General features: G+C 39.5%; 1 protein-coding gene across 1 annotated transcript in view; it reads right to left on the minus strand.

Moving 5' to 3' along the window:
- CAND1 (cullin associated and neddylation dissociated 1) overlaps positions 1 to 12755 on the minus strand; it is a 43355-nt gene extending 30600 nt beyond the window's left edge. The window contains exon 1 of the mRNA XM_060112341.1: positions 12291 to 12755. Within this exon, the coding sequence (XP_059968324.1) occupies positions 12291 to 12358 (68 nt within the window). The 5' untranslated portion in view covers positions 12359 to 12755. The remainder of the gene's footprint in view (positions 1 to 12290) is intronic.
- Between the last annotated feature and the right edge of the window lie 3590 nt (positions 12756 to 16345).

The raw sequence follows: 16345 nt of genomic DNA on the forward strand, positions 1-16345 counted from the left end.
AGCAGAAACTAACATAAGAATGTAAAGCAGTTATACTCCAATAAAGATGTTTTAAAATAAATAAATAAAAGTGATGGGAAGGACTTCCCTGGCAGTCCAGTGGTTAACACTCCACGCTTCCAATGCAGGTGGAGCAGGTTCGATCCCTGATCCGGGAACTAAGATCCCACATGCTGTGCAGCGTGGCCAGACAATTTTTTAAAATTAAAAAATAATAATAAAATAAAAGTGATGGAAAGCTACTCATCTGAGGTAGAGATGGGGAGTAAATGGAATGATCAGATTTACATTTCAGAAGTATTACCCCATCTACACTGTGGAAAACAGTTTGAGAGAACCAAACTTCATTTAGCAGACTGGATAGAGAACAGTTAGGAGAGCTATGGCAGCAGTCTAAGTGAGAAATGATGGTAGCCAGAATTAGGGTTATGACAGTAAATGGAGATGGAAAAAATGGACACACAGTCAAGTCTCATTATTAGCAGAGTAAAATTTGTTGTTACCCCCAAATCAATTCTCCAGCGCTTTCATGACATTTGCAGACATGTGAAGAACCAGGAAATATTTGAATCACCCAAAGCACACATTCTGCACACACTCCCAGCTGACACTGCACCAGGTGACACTCTGCCTATTTCAGCTCTCATACTGTAAACAAGCATCCTCTTCTCAGTCTATCTGGTGCCACATGTTTTTTTGTTTTGTTTTTTTGCATGTTTGTGCTTTCTGTTGGTAATTTTGCTGTTTAAAATGACCCCCAAGCATGGTGTTGAAGTGCTACCTAGTGTTCCTAAATACAAGAAGGCCATGATGTGTCTTCCAGAAAAAATACATGTTAGATAAGTAACTACTGCGAATAATATAATGAGAACAAACCCTATTTGAGATTTACACGATTAAAGTTTATAGGTCTTTGAAATGGATTAGATATGGGGATGGTGAAGGATGAGTTAGGAAAAGGACAAAGAAGTAGAAGGGAAACCACAGGACTTGGGTGTTATAGTCGGTATACGTCCTGTCCAGTCTTAGTGTTATTGAATAACCACTGTCACACATTAGACGGTTCAACCACTCATCTTACAACACAGGAAGAGAGATTTAACAAGCCTGGTTCAACTACAGACTATACTGAATGGCCACTCCTCTGATCCTAATCAGCAAAATCGCAGCCAAAGTGAAGACATCAACAACGTGACTTAGTGCCCTGCAGACCAACTTTGTCTGCCCTTGGCCAAAAGTAAGGACTGGCGAGGGGGTGGGGGTGACCCAGCAGCCCCTACAGTCCAGGAACTGTTCTGAGGCTCATACCTAAACTTCAATGATAACATCCAAATGAATAACCCAAACAGATCTGATGCTTTCAGGGAAAGCATATTTTTTTCCTGGGCATAAACACACAAAACATCCATTTCAGGTAAGTTCACTTAGCAACATAAAATACCAAACATCCTCCTAACTAAATGAGTGACTGCTACTTCTTTACCAATTATAGCTTTTCCTCTGCTTTACTATGCCTTCCTTATAACATTTATTAAGATGTCTAATGACAAAATTGCCCCTTTCTGACATTCACAGAAAGATAGACGAGATGAAAAGGCAGAGGGCTATGTACCAGATGAAGGAACAAGAAGAAAACCCAGAAAAACAACTAAATGAAGTGGAGACAGGCAACCTTCCAGAAAAAGAATTCAGAATAATGATAGTGAAGATGATCCAGGACTTCGGAAAAGGAATGGAGGCAAAGATCGAGAAGATGCAAGAAATGTTTAACAAAGACCTAGAAGAATTAAAGAACAAACGAACAGAGATGAACAATACAATAACTGAAGTGAAAACTACACTAGAAGGAATCAATAGCAGAATAACTGAGGCAGAAGAACGGATAAGTGACCTGGAAGACAGAATGGTGGAATTCACTGCTGCAGAACAGAATAAAGAAAAAAGAATGAAAAGAAATGAAGACAACCTAAGAGACCTCTGGGACAACATTAAATGCAACAACATTCGCATTATAGGGGTCCCAGAAGGAGAAGAGAGAGAGAAAGGACCAGAGAAAATATTTGAAGAGATTATAGTTGAAAACTTCCCTAACATGGGAAAGGAAATAACCACCCAAGTCCAGGAAGCGCAGCAGGTCCCATACAGGATAAACCCAAGGAGAAACACGCCAAGACACATAGTAATCAAATGGGCAAAAACTAAAGACAAAGAAAAATTATTAAAAGCAGCAAGGGAAAAACAACAAATAACATACAAGGGAACTCCCATAAGATTAACAGCTGATTTCTCAGCAGAAACTCTACAAGCCAGAAGGGAGTGGCATGATAGACTTAAAGTGATGAAAGGGAAGAACCTACAACCAAGATTACTCTACCCGGCAAGGATCTCATTCAGATTCGATGGAGAAATCAAAAGCTTTACAGACAAGCAAAAGCTAAGAGAATTCAGCACCACCAAACCAGCTCTACAACAAATGCTAAAGGAACTTCTCTAAGTGGGAAACACAAGAGAAGAAAAGGACCTACAAAAACAAACCCAAAACAATTAGGAAAATGGTCATAGGAACATACATATTGATAACTGCCTTAAACGTGAATGGATTAAATGCTCCAACCAAAAGACACAGGCTTGCTAAATGGATACAAAAACAAGACCCATATATATGCTGTCTACAAGAGACCCACTTCAGACCTAGGGACACATACAGACTGAAAGTGAGGGGACGGAAAAAGATATTCCATGCAAATGGAAATCAAAAGAAAGCTGGAGTGGCCATACTCATATCAGATAAAATAGACTTTAAAGAATGTTACAAGAGACAAGGAAGGACACTATATAATGATCAATGGATCAATCCAAGAAGAAAATATAACAATTATAAATATATATGCACCCAACATAGGAGCACCTCAATACATAAGGCAACTGCTAACAGCTATAAAAGAGGAAACTGACAGTAACACAATAATACTGGGACACCTTAACACTTCTCTTACACCAATGGACAGATCATCCAAAATGAAAATAAATAAGGAAATACAAGCTTTTAATGACACATTGAACAAGATGGATTTAATTGATATTTATAGGACATTCCATCCAAAAACAGCAGATTACACTTTCTTCTCAAGTGCGCACGGAACATTGTCCAGGAGAGATCACATCTTGGGTCACAAATCAAGCCTCAGTAAATTTAAGAAAACTGAAATCATATCAAACATCTGTTCTGACTACAACACTATGAGATTAGAAATGAATTACAGGGAAAAAAATGTAAAAAACACAAACACATGGAGGCTAAACAATACATTACTAAATAACCAAGAGATCACTGAAGAAATCAAAGAGAAAATCAAAAAACACCTAGAGACAAATGACGATGAAAACACAACGATCCAAATGGGATGCAGCAAAAGCAGTTCTAAGAGGGAAGTTTATAGCTATACAAGCCTACCTCAAGAAACAAGAAATATCTCAAATAAAAAATCTAACCTTACACCTAAAGGAACTAGAGAAAGAAGAACAAACAAAACCAAAAGTTAGCAGAAGGAAAGAAATCATAAAGATCAGAGCAGAAATAAATGAAATACAAACAAAGAAAACAATAGCAAAGATCAATAAAACTAAAAGCTGGTTCTTTGAGAAGATAAACAAAATTGATAAACCATTAGCCAGACTCATCAAGAAAAAGAGGGAGAGGACTCAAATCAATAAAATTAGAAATGAAAAAGGAGAAGTTACAACAGACACCGCAGAAATACAAAGCATCCTAAGAGACTACTACAAGCACTTCTATGCCAGTAAAATGGACAACCGGGAAGAAATGGACAAATTCTTAGAAAGGTATAACCTTCCAAGACTGAACCAGGAAGAAATAGAGAATATGAACAGACCAATCACAAGTAATGAAATTGAAACTGTGATTAAAAATCTTCCAACAAACAAAAGTCCAGGACCAGATGGCTTCACAGGTGAATTCTATCAAACATTTAGAGAAGAGCTAACACCTATCCTTCTCAAACTCTTCCAAAAAATTGCAGAGGAAGGAACACTCCCAAACTCATTCTATGAGGCCACCATCACCCTGATACCAAAACCAGACAAAGATACTACAAAAAAAGAAAATCACAGACCAATATCACTGATGAATATAGATGCAAAAATCCTCAGCAAGGGCTTCCCTGGTGGCGCAGTGGTTGAGAGTCCGCTTGTCGATGCAAGGGACACAGGTTTGTGCCCCGGTCCGGGAAGATCCCACATACAGCAGAGAGGCTGGGCCCGTGAGCCATGGCCACTGAGCCTGCGCATCCGGAGCCTGTGCTCCGCAACGGGAGAGGCCACAAGAGTGAGAGGCCCGTGTATTGCAAAAAAAAAACCAAAAAATCCTCAACAAAATACTAGCAAACAGAATCCAACAACACATTAAAAGGATCATACACCATGATCAAATGGGATTTATCCCAGGGATGCAAGGACTCTTCAACATACGCAAATCAATGTGATACACCATATTAACAAATTGAAGAATAAAAACCATGTGATCATCTCAAAAGATGCAGAAAAAGCTTTTGACAAAATTCAACACCCATTTATAAAAACTCTCCAGAAAGTGGGCATAGAGGGAACCTACCTCAACATAGTAAAGGCCATATATAACAAACCCACAGCAAACATTCTCAATGGTGAAAAACTAAAAGCTTTTCCTCTAAGATCAGGAACAAGACAAGGATATCCACTCTCACCACTATTACTCAACATAGTCTTGGAAGTCCTAGCCATGGCAATCAGAGAAGAAAAAGAAATAAAAGGAATCCAAATTGGAAAAGAAGAAGTAAAACTGTCACTGTTTGCAGATAATATGATACTATACATAGAGAATCCTAAAGATGCCACTAGAAAACTACTAGAGCTAATCAATGAGTTTGGTAAAGTTGCAGGATACAAAATTAATGCACAGAAATCTCTTGCATTCCTATACACTAATGATGAAAGATCTGAAAGAGAAATTAAGGAAACACTCCCATTTACCACTGCAACAAAAAGAATAAAATACCTAGGAATAAACCTACCTAGGGAGACAAAAGACCTGTATGCAGAAAACTATAAGACAGTGATGAAAGAAATTAAAGATGATACCAAGATATGGAAAGATATACCATGTTCTTGAATTGGAAGAATCAATATGGTGAAAATGACTATACTACCCAAAGCAATCTACAGATTCAATTCAATCCCTATCAAACTACCACTGGCATCTTTCACAGAACTAGAACAAATAATCTTAAAATTTGTATGGAGATACAAAAGACCCCAAATAGCCAAAGCAGTCTTGAGGGAATAAAACAGAGCTGGAGGAATCAGACTCCCTGACTTCAGACTATATTACAAAGTTACAGTAATCAAGACAATATGGTACTGGAACAAAAACAGAAACATAGATCAGTGGAACAAGATAGAAAGTCCAGAGATAAACCCACGCACCTATGGCCAACTAATCTATGACAAAGGAGGCAAGGATATACAATGGAGAAAAGACAGTCTCTTCAATAAGTGGTGCTGGGAAAACTGGACAGCTACCTGTAAATGAATGAAATTAGAACACTCCCTAACACCATACACAAAAATAAACTCAAAATGGATTAGAGACCTAAATGTAAGAACAGACACTACAAAACTCTTAGAGAAAAACATAGGAAGAACACTCTTTGACATAAATCACAGCAAGATCTTTTTGATCCACCTCCTAGAGTAATGGAAATAAAAACAAAAATAAACAAATGGGACCTAATGAAACTTAAAAGTTTTTGCACAGCAAAGGAAACTACAAACAAGATGAAAAGACAACCCTCAGAATGGGAGAAAATATCTGCAAACGAAACAACGGACAAAGGATTAATCTCCAAAATATAAAACCAAACAACCCAATCCAAAAATGGGGAGAAGACCTAAATAGACATTTCTCCAAAGAAGACATACAGATGGCCAAGAAGCACATGAAAAGCTGCTCAACATCATTAATTATTAGAGAAATGCAAATCAAAACTACAATGAGGTACCACCTCACACCAGTTAGAATGGGCATCATCAGAAAATCTACAAACAACAAATGCTGGAGAGGGTGTGGAGAAAAGAGAACCCTCTTGCGCTGTTGGTGGGAATGTAAATTGATACAGCCACTATGGAGAACAGTACAGAGGTTCTTTAAAAAAGTAAAAATAGAATTACCATATGATCCAGCAATACCACTACTGGGCATATACCCAGAGAAAACCATAATTCAAAAAGAGACATGCACCTCAATGTCCACTGCAGCACTATTTACAATAGCCAGGTCATGGAAGCAACCTAAATGCCCATCGACAGATGAATGGATAAAGATGTGGTAAATATATGCAATGGAATATTACCTAGCCATAAAAAGGAACGAAACTGAGTCATTTGTTGAGAAGTGGATGGATCTAGAGACTGTCATACAGAGGGAAGTAAGTCAGAAAGAGAAAAACAAATATTGTATATTAACGCATGTATGTGGAACCTAGAAAAATGGTACAGATGAACCAGTTTGCAGGGCAGAAGTTGAAACACAGATGTAGAGAACAAACGTATGGACACCAAGGGGGGAAAATCCCGGGGGGGTGGGGCTGGTGGTGTGCTGAATTGGGTGACTGGGATTGACATGTATACACTGATGTGTATAAAATTGATGACTAATAAGAATGTGCTGTATAAAAAGTAATAATAAAAAAATTTAAAAAGAATTGCCCCTTTCTGACAACATCCAATCTAAAGCAAACCTCTGCTTCCTTCCCAAAATTACCCAAATAGGTTCTAACACCCTCTTACTGAGATATCCCATAGTATGTGTTCTCCCTCACTAAATGGTAACAAACCAAACCTGTGTGAGGGACATCTATACATATAAGAGAATATCAAGAAGAAAAAAGTGGTAAACAGTGCTTACATTACATATCATTACATATCAAATAAAAGAGCAAAGAAAACACCCACTAAATTAGTTACCTGGAGATTATTAGGGATTTGAGGGAGAGTAATTTCAGTAAGCCTAGGCGGGCAACCTCTAAGTTTAGAGTTTATCTCATAGTCTATGGGAATTAGTGCAGAAGGCAATGATCAGCTGTGATCTTTAGGGAGAAAATTCCAATGGAAGAATTACCAAAAGATTGGATTAAAAAGAGGCCTGAGATAGACTTATTTGAGAAATACTCATCAGGGAACTAAGGTAAAGAGGAAAGGGTGACATCAAGCTTTCCAACTGGGACATTGGTGGATGGTAATATAACACAACAAAATAAGAATAAAAAAGATTTAAGGTGGGAGAGGAGGAAGTTAAGATGTTAACTTTCAGACTTCTATGGGAGTCCCAGGTGGATTAGCCTACAGGCAATGCCATCTCATTCATTTATTCAAGTATTTTGGGGGTACCATCATTAGAAACTGTGCCAGGCTCTGCAAAGTTATGAGCAAGACAGTCAGACTGCAACACACACACTTGGCAACTGGAAGTTCACTGAGGGGAGAACTTATTCATCTTTAGTAAATCCAATTAGAGAAGCAAAAATAATGGTAGAAACAGATACTTTGTACTGCACAATGAGTGGTTTCCAAAACCCTTCCCCTAATATATAAACGCAATTTTAACCCTTGTTTCCAACAGAAATCGAAATGCTATCGGCCAACTGCATCACCCAGTGAACCACTTATCCTTCATGTATCTTGTTCACACCCCACTGCTGTCTTGCTTTTTCTCATTTATTCTCTTAGAGTTATGAATTAACTTGGGACAGTCTTAATATTGTTCACGTAAATAAAACTAATGTTTAGTCATCTTTCTTCTTCACAGTTTCCTCAGTGAGGTCCCTTTCTCCTCTTTTTCAGTAGTGAGCCCTCATCATTGCTGATAATGAGTGTTAGCAGTACTATACCTGTATCCCTCCCCACCAAATCACAAGTGAAATCGTGTAACTTAATGCCATCCATCAATGCACAAAGAACTTAGAAAATGCTCAGAAATCACCTTCTTAATCTCTACAAATCTATTTCCTCTGATTAAACTTACTTTTCTTCAAGCACAAGCAGTCCAGATAATGTAGTCTTTCCTGTTACGTTATTGTAAATGCCCACACAGTACTTTCAGCTATGTTATAGGATCTCTAAGCTCCCTTCCAACTCTGAAAACTGATTCTGTAACAGGCCCGATATTTTTATTAGCATTTTAAACAGTTTCCAAGGGCAAATGCCTTCCAATAGTCAAAACACATAAATATATTTGGTGACATAAACCATAATCAAGCTAGGAAATTCTACAATGCAGTGAATTATTTTAAGATTGTATCAAATGGTATTTAAAAAAAATAGATTGGTAGATTTTACAATGACTCCTTAAACTTCCCCAATCCTTACATGCTTTTTTAACTCTGGAATTAAAATCAAATTCAACTAAAACAAGTTATCTATTGAGAACCCACATGGCCAAGGCACTAAATAAAGTGAAGGATTCAGTTCAGTAAGACAAGGTCCCTACCCGTTCCTATCCCCACCCCTGAGAGTGGTGTTTGTATTGTGTGCTTTCACACCTACCTAGAACTTCAAGACCTAGCTCAGATCACTCCTTGAACATGAACGAATCTCCTTGCTTTCATCTTCTCTGACACTTAAGCCTGAACACTACATACTGCCCTGGGTTATTTATGTTTTTACAAATGCCTTAACCACTCAACAAGCATGCAGAGAATACTGAAGGCAAGCCCTATCTTCAACTTTTTGTAGTCCCTCTCAGTGAATTATTTAATCTTCTAGCACAAAATACTCCCTAAGCCTAACTTAGAGGGAACTGAAATTTAAGGTCTTACTCTTAATGTCCCCTAGTCAAAATCTTGCAAAAGTAGAATATGGTAGTTTAGAGTTCATGCTCTGGGGGTATCTGGAAATCCCTGATCTACTACTGTTTAACTGGCCTTGGGCAAGCACTCAGCATCACCAGACTGAAGTTTCCTCAGCCTAAACAGAGATTGCTAGTATCCACTTTACTAAAGTTGTAAGGATCAAGTGTATAAAGTCCACAGTAAGCATTAACAATTATGTACAGAGAAATAAAAGAATGGTAAACGTTTTTTTTTTAGCTCTTGATTCCTTGGAATACTGGAATTCAGCTGGTGATGAAGCATATGAAAATAAAAGCTGGTGATGAAGCATATGAAAATAAAGGCAGAACCTTATTAGTTACCTCAACCCACTGAATATTCAGTATTAATATTTATAGGTGCAGCATTCACTTTGTTTATACACATTAAAGTTTTCATTCTGTTATCTACAGAATCACTACTTACTGCCACTAAACCACAGTATCCTACCTTCGAAGAACACAGAACACTAAAACATGAAAGAAAAAAGGACACTAGGTTTTTTCCCCCCAATAAATTGAGCCTATAATTTAAGTCTTACCAAAAAAAAATTTTTTTAAAACGTTGACATTCCAAAATTTTGAAGTCTGCATCCATTTCTTTCCCTTCTTTACATTAAAAAAACTATTTAGTTATTCAGAGACCTGAAAATTTGGGCCTATAAGGGACCTTTTGTAATCACCCATGTACAAGTCTCTCAAAAGTGAATTTAATCCCAAACTAAGTAGCCTGCCCAAGATATCAGATAGTTCACAGCAAAGAATCCTACAGGACTAGAACCCATATTTGTAACTGGTAGGTCATATTCCCTTTGGATTCCACCATGAGAAAAAATTTTTTTCTTCCTTTTGGATGTACTATCTTCTCCCCTTAGCACAAGGTAGAGTGGTCTGCACATGTTAGATTTTCTATAATGTTAATTAATCTTGTCCTCAAGATCCTTCTAGCACTAGGTATTTTAAAACATGTAACAATAACTATGATATTTAGAGCAAAATAAACAAGTAAATAAATTTCTAATGAGAAATTAGAAAGCATCATTTAAAAATAGAACACGTATTCAAATACGGAAAAATCTTCAAAACACTTGACTGCAAACGCTATTTTAATTAATATCTTAAATGTCAGTAATTTAATATATATAGTTCTTTGGTTCCCAAGACTTGTCTACTACTGAATGGTCTGAGCGTATTGAGTCTTAAAAACTTAGTTGTTAAAAATATCTTAATGACAAATTACTGGAAGTCACTTACTGTTCTTAGGCATATCTTCTACAATATTCACCAACTATTAAAAATATTATCAGTATCACATTTTTAGGAGTAATCCTCCAAGCAATGTTTTAACTTATTCAAGCCCAAATTGGTAGATAATCCTTATCAAGTTCAACACTAGTATACCTTAACACCAGAGCATTACTCTTCCATATAATTAGAAAAAACAAAAAACTCCTCAAGCATGTATGTATTACCTTTTCCTTTAGAAGAAATTTAAGAAAGGAAGCTTCAGTCAATAATCACATATGCAGTATTATCACATGACTTGACTTCTTTATTCTAAACATATTATCCATACACAAGTCTGACTAGTGGAACAAAACTGTACTATTATAGGGAAAGTCCTATCTTTAGACTAAAACTGAGCACAATCATAATGAAACTCAGTACTTTTACAGAATGAGCCAAACTGACAGAAATGGGAGGGGGTAAAATCACACCACACATTCTACACTACTTAAAAGTTTTTTATATATGTTCCATTCAAATGTTTATTTGAATTTTAATGACTTGCATTGGGAGCAAGCAAAGTTCCAAAGGGAAGTAAACAGCATTCTAATCCCTTAAAAAACAAACAAAACCTTTTATTTATTTTAATCTTGATTTTGACCCTAGAACTCACAAATCTAAAAATATTAATGCCCAAAATAAACACGTCTCTTCCAAAAACGAACACTCGAACCTTTATTATTAGCAAACTAATTTTAAAACTTTTGAATACAATACTTAAAATCTCCCTAGATAGCAAAACTTTTTGAGAATCATTTCTGGCTATGAAGTCACAGAACCAAAATGTATTTCATTGGCCATTTTAATATGCCAGCATATTAATTTAATTAGGAACAGATTATTACATTTTTCTTGGTTCTCCTTTCACAAATCAAAAAATGTTTCCCCAGTACATAAGGTTTGGGCGTGTTTTCGGGTGTTAAAACGTACCGTTCATACAAAAAAAAAAACAAATAAGCCCGTCAGCCACAATTTAAATTGAAGACTATTTGTTCTTCCCTTTAAAATGCACAGAAAATAAAACCACTAGAGAACAAAACAAGTATCAAAGCCGTAAAAAGCTAATTAGATCGGAAGTTGACTGATTTTGTGATAGGATAGAAGGCGGGAAGGAAGGAATGTAACAATTACCGTAGTGCAAAAAAAAAAAAAGAGGGAGAGAAACCAAGATTACCCCTGAAAATATAACAATTCTTCAATATGCATGTGGCCAAGGTTTGGAACCAACCGTACAAGTCTCCTGGAACAGAACTTTATAACAAACCTTCACATTCACCATCCCCATATTAGAAAACCCCTTTCAATAAGACCCATTTGCTTGTTGCACCTTTTTGTTTCAGGTTCAGCAATTCACCTTTCTGGCAGTAATTTTGGATATAAGGAAATGAGACTGAAACCCCGAGATCCTGCTTGGGTTTTTGCCTGACGAGGGAAAATGACAAGAAATGCTGGCGGGAAAAGCCTACGAGTCAAGTTTCCACCCTCCTGGCTCCCCCTCCACCTTCTTCCCACCTTGACGAAAGGGATAATCCAAAGAAAAAGTTTATAGCCCAATCCCCGAAGGGCTGGAAAAGAAAGCAAATCGTTCGAGCTGAATGCACCTAGGCCCGCTCACATCTGCGGGAAAGGAGGCGGCAGCTGGGACCCCGAGTGGGCAGCAGCAGCAGCTCTGGCCCCGGGAGCAGGGCGGCCCTAGCGCCTCGGGCAGGCCGGCGGGTAGGCCTGGCCTCCGGGTCTCCAAGCCTAGAGCGACTCCGTTGCCCACAATGGTGCGTGATCTCGCCCCTTCACGCTACATGGGACGCGAAAGTCACGTCCTGGGAGGGCAGAGCATGCGGTGGGGGACGCAGAAGAGGCCTAGGACCGGAGACGGGCAACGGCCTAGAGGAAAGAATGGGGGAAGGGGGTTAGAAGGTGGGCGAGGAAAGGGACCTGCCGGAATCGGGGAGCGGAGGGTGGCCTGGAGACCTCCGCAAAGCCGAGCAACCAGTTAAGGCCAAAGGGGTGGGGCAAGGCCTGTGTGAGGGCCAGGGCCGCGGATGGGGGACCCCGAGGGGAGCTGAGGGTCGGATTTCGGCCTCACCTGAAGTCCTTGTCGCTGGATGTCATTTTTTCCAGCAAATTGGAAATGTGGTACGAGGCGCTCGCCATGTTGCCGGCCTCGATCCCGCCCGCCGGCGCTGCTCGTGCTGCTGCCCGCCGCCGCCGCCGCCGTTGGGGCTCCTCCTCTCGCTCGCCGCGGCTCCCGCTTCCAGGGTCGCAGCGCGACGCAGACGCTGACAAGGGAGGCGCCTCGACGGGCTGCCCCCTCCCCGGCGAGGCGTGGGCCTGTCCCGGGGGAAGCAGAGGCTATGGGGCCGGGCTAACGACGGCGCGGCTCGCCGGAAAACGAACTCATGAGCAGCGAGGAGTACAGCAGGCTCTCTCCGGAGAGGCAGACACTTCCACTCGGGGCCGTCCCACTCCCACTCCCTCCGCACTCGCTCCCTAAGGCAAGAGGCCAAAACCCGCCTCCTTCGCTCCGGGGGAGGGCGCGGCAGACGCGGGACTTTACGGAAAGCTGAGGTCAGGGTTCAAGGAAGTCTCCCCACGCACGCTGCGGAGACGCTAGTAAAGGACAATCCTGTTGGCTAAAGCCTGTATCAATCTTCGCGTGACCCGCCCTTCAGGAGGCATGACAACGGCCAAAAGGGGCTGTTGTCGCGAGACTTGAAAGCGGCGGTTAAAGTATTGGGGAACCACTGGGACGAGGATACCTTCATCCGAAAATAACTTGTTTTTCCTGTACGACAGTAAGAGGAAAAGATTACGATTTTTAAGGCGCATAAGGCCTATAAGTAAAGCTAATTAACAGGTTAGACTCGGGGCCAACAGAACAGTTATTAGAAGGAGCTTTCGTTCTGTATCGGACGCGTGGCCTGCATTGCCTTAACCACGATGGTGTAATGTTGCCACGTGAAAACCACAAATCCCAGAATTCAGTCCACATGGTACACTGGGTCAAGATATGATTGGCTGAAGGAACTTGTAGCTTTCTCATTGGCTCCATGGGAGGCCTGAATGCTGGGATTTGTAGTCTGGCGAGGCAGCTGTGTTGAGTAAATCCTTTGGAGTACGGTGGATTAGGTTTCAACAGCAGATTCGAATTTTCTCTTACAGTTGTTTTTGGCTGTTGTGGGGTGTCTGCAGAGCTAGGCTGCTGCGGTCTGGGCAGGCGCATTGCGGATGAGTTGATGTTCTTGGCAGAGGCCTAGTAGAGGCTTCCTAGCACTAATCCATGAGAGTGATGGTCGCCTCATCCTCTGAAGGCAGCTGAGCCTCTTCTGGGCACTCCCAACGTGCATTGAAGAGCCAGCCCCCTAAAGCAAGAAGGACCATAGTAAGACCAAAGGCCGATGACCGATGATTGTATTCAGGGCTTATTCCTTTTATCTGGAATAGCTAAATGATTACTCTGTATTCAGCATTTGTGGAATTAATATTCCTGCAGCTATTTTATTGTTCCCTAAAACATACACACACAGCAATTGGAGATACCGAATCATGTGTTTCAGTATCCATGTTTTTATCTCCTTCATTCGAATTGGAGCTGGCCTTCCTAAAAATTAAAAAAATAATTTTTAAAAAAAAAAGAGAGAGAGAGAGAAAGCCCAGTTAAGAGACGAGGAAAATTCAGTCTAAATCTGTTATTGCTCTAGTTTTCTAGGGGAAAAAAGAATTTAAATAGGTCCTTTCTTCCAGGTATTAAATCTCAACATTTCTTTACCATTCTTTCCTATATTCACCAAATGTTATTTAGTGTCTTAGAAAAGACAGGCATAGTTATAGGCAATAACAAAATAGATGAAACACTTTCTGACCTAATAATTCATATTTAAATTTCCCCTCATTACTCGTTTACCTGTATGTATCCTGTACTTTACCCAAGTTAGCTATTATTAGGTTCCATGAGTGCTTCAGCCACAATTCCATTCTGCTCTGAACAACCTTTTCACAGTATTTAATATAAACTATACACACACACCCCACACACATCACACACGAACAAGCCAGTCATTTATCTTGTGTGAACCTCAAGGCCTAAAATCTGAACCATCTAGTGATAACCCTTTTTTTTTAGCCTGAATCTAATGAGAACCAAGTCATGTTTTTTCCTTTTGTGTGTACAAATCTTTTATTTATCAATTTCCAACTGAACTATAATATTTGTAGTTAGCTTAAATATAAATCCTGTTTACTGCCACTTATTAGCTGTCGTAGGCAATTCATTTTAAGCTCTCTGAGCCTCTCTTTCTTCATGGGTAACACAATGATCATCAGAGTATTTCCCCATAGGGCTGTTTTAAGAGTCAAATTAGCTATTGTCTTAGTCAGACAGGGTTGCCATAACAAAATACCACGGATTGGGTGGCTTAAACAACAGAAATTTATTTTCTCACTTGAGGCTGGTGGTCCAAGGTCAGTGAGCTAGCAAGGTGGGTTTCTCCTGAGGCCTTGGCTTGCAGACAGCCACCTTTTCCTTTGTTCTCACAAAGCCTTTTCTCTATGCACCCACAGCCTGGTATCTCTTTCTCTTCTTATAAGGACACCAATCATACTGGATTAGGACCCCACCTTTTTAACCTCATTTAGCCTTTATTGTGTCCTCATGTAACCTTAATTACCTCTTTAAAGGCCCTATCTCCAAATACTGTCATACTGGAGGTTAGGGCTTCAATATATGAGTGGGGGGCAGGAACAACACAATTCAGTCCATAACAGATATCCCATATAAAGTGCTCAGCACACTGTCCAGAACATAATAATAATATTTATGACTAATTTTTTTGCATACTTACAAAGGTCATGGAACACATCTAATAAAAGTTGGCTATTGTTATTATGACTACATTCTCAGTCTTGCCCCTATCCCAAACCATCCTACATAGCCAGTTTAGAGTTTCCCAAAACATTGTTTTTATAGGGCTACTCACCAGTTTTAAAAGTTCAGCAGGTTTCTGCTACTAAATAAAGTCCAAATGTTTGCAATCAGTGACCTCCTTCATCTGTCCCTAACCCTTTCTGATCTCTCTCCCACTATTCTAATACAGTATAGGAATTGCTCGGGTCAATTTTTTTAAGTACCTCAAAGACCCAGCTCCAAGTTTTTGTACATCATTACTGTCATCATAATAATAAGCACTTACTTATAGGTGAAGTGCTGCATTAACTCATTTCATCTGCTTTTTAAGTATGAGAGGCACAGATTGGTTATGTAATGTGCCAAAGATCAGCAATAAAGAGCAGTCAGGATGAAAACCCAGGCAGGTGTTGCTTCAGAGTCCATACTCCAAACCTCTGTACTGGAATGCCTCTCCCTACCTGGAATGCCTCTCACCTCCCCTATCTCACTTTCTAAGATCTTGAACCAATCATAATGTTTATATGCTAGCCTCCAACTACAGTGTAAGTTCCTTAAGAGCTTATACCAACTTGAAATCACTTCTGCTTCTTTCAAGTACTTAGCCCTTGCCAAATTCGTAATAGGCACTCAATAGTACTTAATTTTATTTTGTATTCTTGACCACTTAGAAATTTGATTTGTGTATCACTGAATATAGCTTGTTGCTAAACAGTGGGAAAATGTTTTCCTTTAAGGATCTGTAAATGCTAAATTAATGTTAAGTGCAAAAGGAAGTAAGTCTAGGTAAGGCTATCCTCTAAGAATTTTCTTTCCGTTTAGTGGTTATAATGCAAAACTGAGATAAGACATTTGATAAAAGTAAAAAAAAAAAAAAAAATGGAGTCTTTCAAGCTGTTGGGAGGTTCTTCAAATATCAACCAGTAGTTTAACTTGTTTCTCATTTATTGAGTGTCTACACTGTGCCAAGCACACCCTCCTGTCTATATCAGGACCACCATGGGAAGAGAGGATTCTAAGAAAAATATGGTTATTAGTTGGCAGAGTGCTGGGTGCTGGGTCTTTCCTTCCCTTCCCACTCAAAAGAAAAAAAAAAACCCAAAACAAACAAAAAACCCCACCACTCAGAGGAAATGAGAATCCCTATAGGAAGAGAAGGACCTGGAAAGCTTTGAGGTTTGCCCAAGATGTTATTCCGGGTGAAGGAAAATATTTGACGGAGTGTGTTAGAAAGCAGT

Source organism: Mesoplodon densirostris, chromosome 11, assembly GCF_025265405.1.
Source record: "Mesoplodon densirostris isolate mMesDen1 chromosome 11, mMesDen1 primary haplotype, whole genome shotgun sequence".
Lineage (NCBI taxonomy): Eukaryota > Metazoa > Chordata > Mammalia > Artiodactyla > Ziphiidae > Mesoplodon > Mesoplodon densirostris.